General features: G+C 39.3%; 1 protein-coding gene across 2 annotated transcripts in view; it reads right to left on the reverse strand.

Moving 5' to 3' along the window:
• The window catches only part of ric1 (RIC1 homolog, RAB6A GEF complex partner 1), a 32,929-nt gene extending 20,337 nt beyond the window's left edge, over positions 1-12,592 (reverse strand). Inside the window, exons 1-5 of one of the 2 annotated variants that reach the window (XM_077622615.1) lie at positions 11,990-12,592; positions 9,981-10,088; positions 5,676-5,755; positions 3,491-3,598; positions 1,072-1,217 (exon numbers count right to left, since the gene is read on the reverse strand). In XM_077622615.1, coding sequence (XP_077478741.1) covers positions 1,072-1,217; positions 3,491-3,598; positions 5,676-5,755; positions 9,981-10,088; positions 11,990-12,130 — 583 coding nt within the window. In that variant the 5' untranslated portion in view covers positions 12,131-12,592. The remainder of the gene's footprint in view (positions 1-1,071; positions 1,218-3,490; positions 3,599-5,675; positions 5,756-9,980; positions 10,089-11,989) is intronic. The other variant, XM_077622614.1, reaches the window with a different exon arrangement.
• Positions 12,593-12,876: the final 284 nt, after the last annotated feature.

Below are 12,876 nucleotides of genomic sequence, written 5' to 3' on the forward strand. Positions count from 1 at the left end.
TCAATTGCTGTTATTAACAGCAATCAACGTGATATTCATTAACTTGGAGAGCTCACAATGAAGAGCGTTAAAGAGCTAGAAGTAATTCTGTGTACATTGCAGGGATGATCGATTCATTTGCCACGTCAAACTAATATTGGAGCTTTTTCACTGGCCAAAACCTAAAACTTGATTTTAACTCGTATGTCGTGAGTGCCTTAGTATACATGTGTGTACTATGCTGCTTGCTATCATTTTTTCGCATACTCATTACAATGTCTTCAAGAATAAATGGACAGTCCACCCGATTGTGCAGTGGTTCTTTGTGACTGGACGTTTCGTCGAAAGACGTTTGGTCCCCAGACGTTTGGTCGACCGGACGTTTGGTCGACCGGACGTTTGGTAGAACGGACCTTTGGTAGAACGGACCTTTGGTAGAACGGACGTTTGGTAGAACGGATGTTTGGTAGAACGGACGTTTGGTCGCCGGGTTCACTCGCTGTCAAATTATGACAGAGTTTACTGATGATATTTTCATATTAGATATTTAGATATTAAACTCACTGTCTCTCTCTCTCTCATGATTATAATTTTGAGAGCTGGTTTCAACAGTAACAACCCGGCGACCAAACATCCGGTCAACCAAACGTCCGTTCGACCAAACGTCCGGTCGACCAAACGGCCGGTCGACCAAACGTCCGGTCGACCAAACGTCTTTCGACAAAACGTCCGAGTACCGTGGTTCTTCTGCCTGACTTTGGCGCAAGCGGTATAGGTTCAATTCCCACTCGGTGTGATGGTGAGCGTGAATGGTTGTCCATTTCATTGTGCCCTGCGATTGGCTGGTGACCAATTCGGAGTATCCCCCGCTTGCTGCCAGTAGTTGGCTGTAATAGGCTCCACCACCCCCCGCGACCCTTGTGAGGAGAAGCAGTACGAAAGACGAGTGAATGAATAAATGGACATTTACTAATCTAATATATATGAATTTTTTTGCGGCTCCTAGCTCTTTAGGGGTCTGACCGTTTGAAAAACATTGGTGTTAAAAGTCAAGCAGAGTCAAAACAGACAGTCTGTACGGTCTAATCAAACCTCGAGCAGATTGCAGGTCGAGCGAAAAGGGAATTGTGCTGAGACAAATGGACATGCGTCCGTTGCCGCCCAGGCCGTCCCAGTTCAGCACGTGGAGATAGCCGTCTGCGGTGCACACCAGCAACTCCTCCTGAAGAGACTGGAGACTAGCAGGTGGAACAAAAGATAAACGATTCAATGAATCAGAAAAGATAATGTGCATACTGCAGTTTATTTTTATGTGTAGTCGGCACTCGGGGTGAAAATGTTTACAGATTGGTAAGAGTTAACTTTCGATTACCAATGAAACCAAATTTGTTTTTGTAATACGGGCAACTCAGTTATTTTAAAGCTTTAATATCATTTGTAGTTTAATAAGATTGCCCCACTGGTATGGCCCTTTTCCGTCTTCAACATCTAGTGCCGTCAATGGCGGGAAGTGCGTTAGATGATCTTTAAAACCTCCAGACTACTGAGGAACTGTGCGGTAACCTCAGTCTCAGTCTGCAGAAGGTATGCACCTTGTGGACTACCTGTGTGTGGCTCCAGTTTTTTTTACCTAGGTCTACAATGTCTTGTGTGTCTTGGGTATGTCTTGCTACTGCAACAAAGAAATTTCCCGAATACGGAATGAAATAAAGTTCTAACCTAACTTTGTGGGCCAGATATAAAATATATAAATATAAAATGGTCCGGCCTACATGAGTTTTAGTTGGCATTAATGTGGCTCACGAACCAAACTGAGATTGACAACCCCTGCCTTAGAATGTTCTATGAACAAAAAGCGCTTGAAAGCACTTGTCAGTCAACAAACAAAGCTGATGCTTGGAACAGTAAAGTTTATATTTCTGTTATGTAATTTCTACAGAGACAAAAAAGGAACTTTTGAGTTCATTTTATTCATTTATTTTTGGTTAATAATTAAGTGTTTTGCATAGTATTATAACTATTGTTTCATTTACAAAGATGTGTTTAATGCATTCATGTTTTGCACTTTTACTGCTCACCAAAAATGTGTTGCCTCTAAAGAATTATAGAAATCTGATTTTGCACTGCTCTAATGACTACTACTCTTATACAATAGTTTACAGAATACATGTAGAAGCATAGACTATATGAAATCTTAAAATCTGCATTGCTATTAAAACAATTGTTATGTTAGAATCCACGTAGAGCGTGAGGACCTTATAAATATAAACCCAGCAATCCTGTCCAAAGCTTTGTTGTGATGATTGTTCACCAGTTAGCTAGTTTGTATATTTTTCAAAAGCCTAGGTCAACCGGAAAAGCTTGAATAGTCAGGGGCTGAAAGGGGGCATAATAGAGACAACAGAGTTGTTTTGTAACTCCATCCCTCAATTTTGCAATAGTTATTTTTTTCTCCACAAGTTCTCTGCTACTAAACGATTAAAATAATAATAATAAAAGGTCAATTCAATGCACCAGTCAAAAGCTGACTTATAACCAAAATAGATGAACATCTTTCAACATTTTCTGAGAATATCCTGTGGTTTGGTGACGTCACCGATATCATTGTTCGGCCTCCATTCGCGTTCCACTTCCTACTATTCAGGGCACCGTTTTGTCCATAAATATAATACATGGGGTACAAATTCAATTGTAGGTTTAAGTTTTTGATAAACATGTGAAATGCAACTTGTCGATATCACCTCATTTTGAGGATCAGCCAAGACAGCGCCCTGATCTAATACCTCAACAAAGTAAAAAATAATAAGCCCTTTTTCAATTTAACAAAACTATCCCAACAGGATGACTATATAAAATGCATGTGGTTAAAAGCAAATGAAAAAACACACACAACTGCTTTTTTTCTTTTGGTTGGAAACAAACCGTTTGAATATTCTGCCCTACGTAAAATTAAATGTAAAAAAAATAAACATTCCACTGACTGCAGTAGCAACAAACTATCTTAAAAGGTCTATAAATTAATTTTACACAGACCAAATACAACTGAAGTGCTTATAAAAACTCAGGTGCAGACAAAGTTGGCGGGGAGCCAAATTGGCTCATTCAAAGAGCCAGATATGGCACGTGAGCCACATGTTCCCAACCCCTGCTTTAGGGCCCAGAGAAAAACTCAAAAATGTTTGCTGTGAACACCAAGGCAGGCACGACCTAAATAAAAACGACTTGGTGGCACCAATTAGTAAGCTACTCTTACCGCATTGGTTCAAGACTCCACAAAAGCAGGCATGATTTTACCATGGACAAATGTGACCAACCTAACAACCCTACAAATTGGACTATTTGGCAATTTGAGATTTTAATCAAGACGTGACTTGTGGGTAGCAGAAAAGGCCGAGTACCAGGACAGTGCGACACATGACACTACCCTAGGGGCAAACCGGCAGACGCAACATAGACAACTGATAGATTGATGTGACGAGGAGAGATAAAATTGATAAAGTCAACAGCTTACCTTGTGATGGGGGCCTCCAAATCAACAGGCTTCCTTATCTCCAGTGACAAAACAGGGGCACATTGCTCCTCCTTGTAACCTTGGGATACCTTCACACGGGGGCTACCCCTACACATGCAGACGTGCAAACATGTCACCAAAAAGCAACTAAATGTTGAAAATGTTGATTTATTTATTTTTTTATACCAAGGACTCTGCAAGATTTAGGTGTGTCATCCCAATGGATTTGTACTATAGCTTAATTTTAACAAATAAAAACAGAATGTTATTTATTGTGTAATATATCCCTATTTCATGAAGAAAAATAATTATAAAAATAATCATAAGTAGCAGTGTCATTGTTATATGAACAATTTGGTTTATAATAGGGATGTCCCAACCATATATTTGTGCATCCGAGTGACCTGATTTTGTGGATCTGCTGATAGCTCGAAAATTGATTAAGAATGGAGAAAAAGCCTGTAATCCCCCAATTTGAATAATCAGTTTACTCAAAATTGATAGGCCATCTATCGTAGTCAAGAACAACCAAGGATTTATTATTTAAAAATAAACACCGTATTTTCACGACTATACAGCGCATCATGTTTTTTGCCGCAGTGTCAGTAATTAGTGCTATTTTTGTATTTTAAACATACAAAGGACGCACCGTTTTTGTAGACGCACACAGGCATGGCAAAACATACACCAGCTTAAACATGCACGCTACACCCACACGCTAAAAACACGTTTTTAAAAAGGCAATGGAAGCAAAACTGAGTTCGGTTGTACTTTATTTAGCCATTTTACAATGTACTCACGTCATCATTTCATTTTCGTGACTTGGTCGCAAATCAAAAGTGACGGCGAGCCGTGAAAAAAGCCATCCGGTCGCTTGACATACGCCTCACGTAGCCATAATCTCATGTTGCGATTCGATATTCATCCATATATATATATAGTTCACAGTCTCGACTGATTTATTTTATTTTATCGTGATAACATTTTTAGTATTGGTCCATATATAAAACGCACTGGATTATAAGGCGCCCTGTCTTTTTTGGAGAAAATTTAAGACTTTTATGTGCGCCTTGTAGTCATGAAAATACGGTAAATACAATTTAAAACCCAGATTTTTTCACCTGATTCTCTGATAATGATGTGATCGGGCCCAATTTCCGATCACATGATCCTTCCTGGGACATCTCTATTTTATAATGTGATCAAATTCAGTGTGGCCACCAAATCAGGGTATCTACACCACCCCCAGCCTGCTGCCCATAGTTGGCTGGGACAGGCACCAACACCCCCAGTGACCCTTGTGCGGAGAAGTGTTGGGTTCATTCTGGGATGTTACTATATGTTCATTTGGAATTAATGGAATAAAGCTGAAAGGAAGTTTTATTAAGGGGATCATGTGCAAATTTATAATATAGGGGGGAATGTTGGGGTAATCATTATTATAAATGTGTTTGCAATGAATATAAAGCCTTATAATATACATGCTTACTATATTAATCAATATATTTGCTTATTAGGAATAGTAATGCTCATCCTAAATGTGTAACTATATTAAACAATATAGTTATATGTGTTGATCGCTTTCAACGAAGACAAACGCTTACGCCAAGGTCGCTCTCCAGGACAGCTGGGTCCAGCGAGAGATACAAGTTCGAAAGGACATAAAACAATCCACCGATCTTCATTGCGAACTCGCATCTGGGGCAGGGGTTGAGGCGTATCTTCCAGTAATCAGTCCTCGGAGCAAGAACTCAGTGGATTGTTTTATGTCCTTTCGAACTTGTATCTCTCGCTGGACCCAGCTGTCCTGGAGAGCGACCTTGGCGTAAGCGTTTGTCTTCGTTGAAAGCGATCAACACATATAACTATATTGTTTAATATAGTTACACATTTAGGATGAGCATTACTATTCCTAATAAGCAAATATATTGATTAATATAGTAAGCATGTATATTATAAGGCTTTATATTCATTGCAAACACATTTATAATAATGATTACCCCAACAAGAAGCGATACGGAAAATAAATGAATGAACTCTCTGGGCACTTCTGTATGTGCAAGTCATGCTCCAACATGTTTACATCTGTTGGTATGCCATGGCGGAATGTGAATCTACTTTCCCCAGAGAAAGATTAAGAACAAAAATAGATGTATACATATTTTTTAAAAAAAGAAACACTCACTTGGGGTAAACAGGTTCATAGAGGTACTTGTCATCCCCACCACCAAGTACTGAGAACAACAGAATGTAGCCTTTGGCAGTCTGGAAACCAAGAAAACAAAAGATTAGTTCATATTTAGTACATCTTAATAGAAAGATAAGCATGTAGTAAATTAAAAAAAACATGTAGGGGTATAACATCAATTTTTCTTTTAAAAAAAGATTTAATTTAAAGCTCTGAAATGTGTGTTGTATGCACAGTAGGACCTTAGATCAGAGTTTCGTCATATTTTGAAAACAGACTTTGTATAAGTCAAAACAATCTTTTCAGGTATTCCCCAGGAGTTATGGAAGCTCAGCTGTGCTTGGAGCTGACAGCAATGTGTCAGCTCCTCTTTGTTCATAATACCCCTTAAAATCTCAATGGGGTTGAGGTCTGGTGAATTGGCTGGCGGGTCAAGTACCGTGACGGCATAAAATCTTCAACTCCATAATTATGTACGTACACCCAGCAGAGGGAACCATGAGTTTCTCTAAAACATTCTGGTAGTGTTGCTTACATTTGCCTACCGTAATGACCTCTCACATAAACACTTACAAATAATTTACCTACCGTAATGACCTCTCTCCTGGAAATTTACAAATCATTTGCTCACCGTAAAAAAAGTTGTGCAACAAATATTAAGTTATGGCAACCATAGTTTTTTGTCAAGGCCTTTATCATTAGTCATTTTTATTTAATTATTATACAAATTCTATTGAACAAATATTCTGAACGAGAATTTTTATTTGAATAACCAGAGTTTTTCTTTTTTCTACAGAGAGGTACCAAGATGATTTATTTTATAGACCTTTAAAACTTTTCAAATGTGTACCCAGTGAACTGAACCACACTGTAGGGCTCAGTCAAAATGTGGCTATAAAACCATAACGGCTAATAGACGGCTATTTTTTTTTTTCACTATGTGATGATGTTTAGCTCAGAGTCTTGTGGTACTTTAAAACTATTTTCCTATTTTCCAGTGTGGTGATAGTATTGCTTTTATTGGAATAGAACATCACCATGGTCAACATAAAAAAACAGTAGCAGAGAGAAGGCATAAAGCCTTCAGCAATATAAAGTAGGGAGTAAAGAAGCACAGCCTTGGCCTGACACATGACCAAGACCTCAACTGAGTTCTGGAAAAACAATCTTGACTGGTGAGGGCCAAACCAAAAAAAATGAACTGTCTGTCTCACTATTGCTTAAAAGGGGAAAAGAAAATTTACGGTAGAACACCAGTATGGATATGAAACGACTATTCAAGTAATGACTTGCATGTGAACAGTGTTAAGTCTTTATATATCTCTAACTTTGCATGCCCAGTTATTGATAGTCACATTTAAGCAATTTAAATACAAACCACTTTGGTAGTCACATAGGAAAATTCAAATTTATAACTCAAATAAAATTCTTATACAATATTGGGGAATAAAAAACACAATAGCATGCAATTTCAATTAAATATATCATACAACATAGAAACAGTAGTATGTGATAAGTGAAAGAAAGTTTATAGGAGTTAAGTGTGCAATCCCTTTTTAATATGGGCACACTTGTTTTTTTTTTTATTTGAAAACGTTTAACAGAAATTGACAGTAACAATGGTTACTTAGAATGAAGACAAACTGACAATCGAATAAAAACAAATAAATAAAAAAGGTACGCAAACAAGAGCATGCTGTGTTCAAAGCAAAGGAATAAAAAAAAATTTACTCAAGTTTTAAAATTACATTTTCAAATGCTGTCTAAAATGTACGCAAAAAAATAAAGTTTGTCCTCCTTTGTGATAATTTGAGCAAATTATGTGGGATTATCTGAGGTCAAGTAGCAGTAACAGTGATGAAGTGTTATATAATATAAACAATGTTATAAGACAGTGATTGATTTGGGTTACGTTGACGTGACAGAAAACGGATTCCATTGCAAATTTAGGACTGCCTCCGGTGTAATTTTAAGATTGCATTTTCCATAGCGTTGGCCATTTGTGTAAAAATGAGAATAGCAAGAACAAAAAAACTCTTAACCAATCATCACTCAACATTCATGCTTTTCTCCAGTGACCCCAGTGGCCCCTTTTCTAGTCATATTTCTGGGCTAAAACACACATGAATGGCTGCTACGATGTTTAAGGAAGAAGGTCGGGCCCATTTCCATTTCTGCTCCATCCAAAAAACAACAGAGTGGAGAGGCGGCTGGAGTTAAAAATACCAGGGAATGCTTCCTCGACTAGCCATTACTGGGAGCGTGGCGTATCAAGGGAACGCCTCGAGGCAATTCCTTTTGCAAATTACCCCAAACATTAACCTAGGCTCAAGGCTCTAATGACATTTGTATTCTGATACTTAGTGGTCACAAAGGACAACATAACCTCACACAACAGGGATCAAGAAACTTTGCATATCAAACACATTTTCTGGCTACACATCCTGATTTTTGGTTCAAATATTCTTTTGTGTTAACATCAAGTCATGCAGAGGTACTCCAGAGCGTTTTCCACAAGCGATGCGCTCAGTTCGGAAGAATTTGCTGCATTACTAGCCAAAACAAAGCCAGAAATGAATTGAAGTATTGAAAGTGTTTCCACCAACAGCGTTATGCATTGGCAAAAGTATGTGGTGTACAACTGTTTTCCCTGTAAATGTATCCTGTAATTATGATTTTACAACCGTTAACCATAGGTTAGCATTATAAGCACACAAAATCAGATTAAATTTCCACTATCAAAACTTAAATAATGATTATTAAAATTTCCATCTTGAGATGAAATATATATTTTTGTTCTTTATTTGTTTTTTTTTATTAACAAGAAAAGTGAAAAATATCCTCCATTATTATTACTATCAATTGCAGTGCAAATTTCAATTAGAAAAGAAGAAAACAAAATAAAACCAAATTCTACAATTTCAAAAAATTTAGGTGTAACACATTCCACCGTCATCTGGATAAAAAAATTCAAAAATGAAACAACAGTTCATTGTTTTTGTCTCTGTGCATCAATTAAAGACCATCATAAACTACACTGTGAGAATAGAGTAGCGGCAACCAGATTTAAATCAAATATCATATCTCGATACAGCATTTCAGGATTTTTATTTACCATATTTTCACGACTATAAAGCGCACTCAAAAGTCTTAAATTTTCTCCAAAATAGACAGGGCGCCTTATAATCCAGTGTACTTTATATATGGAAAAAAAAATAAAATGTGTCATTCATTGAGGGTGCGCCTTATAATGCGGTGCGCCTTATAATGCGGTGCGCCTTATAATGCGGTGCGCCTTATAATGCGGTGCGCCTTATAATGCGGCGCGCCTTATAATGCGGCGCGCCTTATAATGCGGCGCGCCTTATAATGCGGCGCGCCTTATAATGCAGTGCGCCTTATAATGCGGTGCGCCTTATAATGTGGTGCGCCTTATAATGCAGTGCGCCTTATAGTCGTGAAAATGCGGTATTTATTTTTTTTACCCTGGAGCATACCAAATAGCCGTACCAATACCTGACAAAGTCTCGGTTCACTTCCAAGTGGACCGTGGTGTGGTTAATTTATGCGTGAAAGCAATTGGTGGTTCGGACCAAAGCTGAAATCACACACCTATTTGCACAAAACAAACTTCCGTAGCACAGAGAAGTGATGGATTATGGGAAATGTTGTTTAGTTCACAGTACATCAACTAACATTAGTCAGGGTTTGACATATGGATGAACCAAATCAATATGAGCACGAGTGCTGCACACTGGATCCCCGTGATTGTTTACTTCCGTATTTTACCTCGCCCAGACCGTTGTGTCCAATGATTGAACAATGTTTGAGCATGCAAAAGTTTGTTGTCAAATCATGGGTCCCTTGCAACAATTGCAATGGGAAAACTAACAGCACCAAACTAGTCTAGACCAAATGAATTTTGGTCCGGGCCAAAGAAAGCGAACATGGACATTCCTGGTTTGAATGCATCTCTAGTTTCCACAAGAAAAACAACAACAAATACTTGAGTGCCGACTTAAGAGGCCGTCAGTTTGTAAAAATAAACAGGATAATCACTCAGGAAAATCAATAATAGTCATCTGACAAGAGAAAGTGGAAAATTACGCCAAATTACTGGTTTGTGTATACTCATTGATTTATATGATTTAATTCTTTATTTAAAAAAAATGGTGCCTCTGCTGGTAGCAGGCTGTCTTTCATTTTTACACAACTAATCAACAATCCATTTCACAAAATGACACTACTACTAATACACATTTACTGCAAGGGGCATCAGGGCATATAGTAATATTCACTTACTGCTACAGCTATCATGGAGTCATCAGGTTTCCATTCAGATTTCTGGTAGAATCCAAACTGTGCCACTGCCTTGGTAGACTCGATGTAGCTGGCGATCAAAACACTAGGCTGCACGTGAGGACATAGAGAAGAAAATAAATATACATAAAAAATATCGTGTGTAAAAATGGTCGGGAGACATGACGGAACTATAAACTTTGGCAACCTTGAATAAACAGGACACTATAATGCCCTTCACACATCAAGCATTTCAGGCTTAGGAATAGTTTCCAGCTTTTAATTCTGTCAAAGATAAATAACAGGTTGGAATTTGATTGTATTCAATTTTCTGTCTTTCCTGTAAGACTCGAAATGTCTTGAAGCTTTCGTAATGTGTTCCATACCTGCCCTGACGACAAAAAACTGCAATCCACTTCCTCCACAAGCACTGCTAATTACGTTTGTGCACACGACCACAGCGACCTAATATATTTGTCCTATATGTCCAAGATTTAATATCAAATTGTTTTTTTTCCCTCAAACCTGGCCCAAAATCGATCCAAGCAGGGAGGGTAGTTCAGTTCATGCAGCAAAATAGACTTAACAGATGTGCTAGTCACATCTCTCCTTTGCACTAGCCTCTTCTGTAATACTGGCGTGGAAAGAACAAGGAGAAGAAAAGCATGGTCACGTCCTAAATGATGCTCAGGAAAAAACAATAGCACATTTCCTTTGTTGTAGGTATTATAATAACTCAGTGGTGCTGTCCTCGATACCTTTAAATATGTTCTGCTGGTGTTCATACATAAAATATCCCTATTTGTCAAATTTCGGTGTTATGTTCTGTGATCTTTATATTTGTATACACAACAAGGGAACTTTCGACTTGATTCACACTGCTGGTCAAAGAGCAACATTTCAATTTTTTTTTATCTCTCACCTGAAGCCTGAACTCATCTTTCTTCGATAGTTCCTTGGCAATCTACCGATGCTAGTTCCTTGGCGATCTACCGATGCTAGTTCCTTGGCGATCTACCGATGCTAGTTCCTTGGCGATCTACCGATGCTAGTTCCTTGGCGATCTACCGATACTAGTTCCTTGGCGATCTACCGATACTAGTTCCTTGGCGATCTACCGATGCTAGTTCCTTGGCGATCTACCGATACTAGTTCCTTGGCGATCTACCGATACTAGTTCCTTGGCGATCTACCGATACTAGTTCCTTGGCGATCTACCGATACTAGTTCAATGGCGATCTATCGATACTAGTTCCTTGGTGATCTATTGATACTAGTTCCTTGGCGATCTACCGATAGTTCCTTGGCGATCTACCGATAGTTCCTTGGCGATCTACGGATAGTTCCATGGCGATCTACCGATAGTTCCTTGGCGATCTACCGATAGTTCCTTGGCAATCTACCAATAGTTCCTTGGCGATCTACCGATAGTTCCTTGGCGATCTACCGATAGTTCCATGGCGATCTACTGATAGTTCCTTGGCGATCTACCGATAGTTCCTTGGCGATCTACCGATAGTTCATTGGCGATCTACCGATAGCTCATTGGCAATCTACCGATAGTTCCTTGGCGATCTACCGGTAGATCCCGATCTACTTAATGGGCACCCCTGGTCTATTCCTTCTAAAACCCCTACTGGAATACAAACATTTACAGTACGAATTTAATTGCCTTTTTAGTGCACCTGGGCTGACAAATAACCACTGTGTGTAACATGCTGACATTGTTGGAAAGAATTCAACCACTTATGAGGGAGGTAATAGTGCTTGATGCACGAGTTAAACGATTTTCGAAGAGTTGGACATGTATAAACAACATTCATCAAGTAGCACCAGGGCGTCGTTTGCTAATGTACAGAGTAGTATATCTTTCTACATTTACATACTTAAAATACCTTTACATATGCCATCAGATTCCATAACAGCGGTGGCAATGGTGGCAATACGCGGATGTATTTTGCAGTGATTATTTGCATGCTGCTACTGTGTCGTGCATGGCGCGTCTCTCTTACCCGACTGAACCAGATGCTGAGCTGTGTCTCAGAAAGCAGAGCGAAATACAAGCGCTGTGAGCTGGGCTGGATGTGGAAGGGATCCTCGGCGCTCCTCAGCGGGCAAAGGAGCCTCCGTGGCCAGCCAGTGAGGAAATACATGACGGCCAACTGGAGCCGTCTCGGCTGGCCCCTTTTTGTTCAACTCCACAAGTCCGTACTTTTCAAACCAATTTACACATGTTGTTTCACCAAGTAGTAAAACAACGAAACAAAAATGTAAGAAATATATACTTTTTTCGCCGTTGCAGGTCCATCAATGCCCAATTCAAGGAGTAAAGGAAGCTACGCGGTTAGCCAGGGCTAGCGGAGCTTTTCCAACTTGACGCCAAAGAGCCCCCCCGCACCCAAAAAAAAAGCGATCGAGGCGGAGGAAAAAGTAGGAGGACACCGGTAGATGTTTTACGGGTGCGCGTGAAACGGTAAAGGTCAGATCCGGCGGGTCTCTTAGTAGGAGCGAAGTCTGCTCCAGTTTTGTTTACTGACCGAACGACGTTCGGCTCTCACTCCGCGATGCCTCCTCACCGAGGCCATCTTCTACTCGACGCCGATTGGCCAGGGTACGTAGTTTGCGTGATGTTGACATGTGACGTCACATACCCGCGCCATGTTAACACGTTGACAACACTGCCACCCAGTGGCTTCTGTTACTCACTTCAGCTTTTGAAACGTCTTGGATCAGCGATAGAAATTTAGCAGAAGTACTAGTAGTACTTAAAAAAATAACATATTGTCATATTAGAGCACTTTAACATCAACGATGAAACCAATAAATGTTTATTGAGCAATTACACGCACATTTAACTTTCTCATGCAGTCCCTTGTACATTTTCTAATTAAGATTTTCC

This window comes from Stigmatopora argus, chromosome 16, assembly GCF_051989625.1.
Source record: "Stigmatopora argus isolate UIUO_Sarg chromosome 16, RoL_Sarg_1.0, whole genome shotgun sequence".
NCBI classification, from domain to species: domain Eukaryota; kingdom Metazoa; phylum Chordata; class Actinopteri; order Syngnathiformes; family Syngnathidae; genus Stigmatopora; species Stigmatopora argus.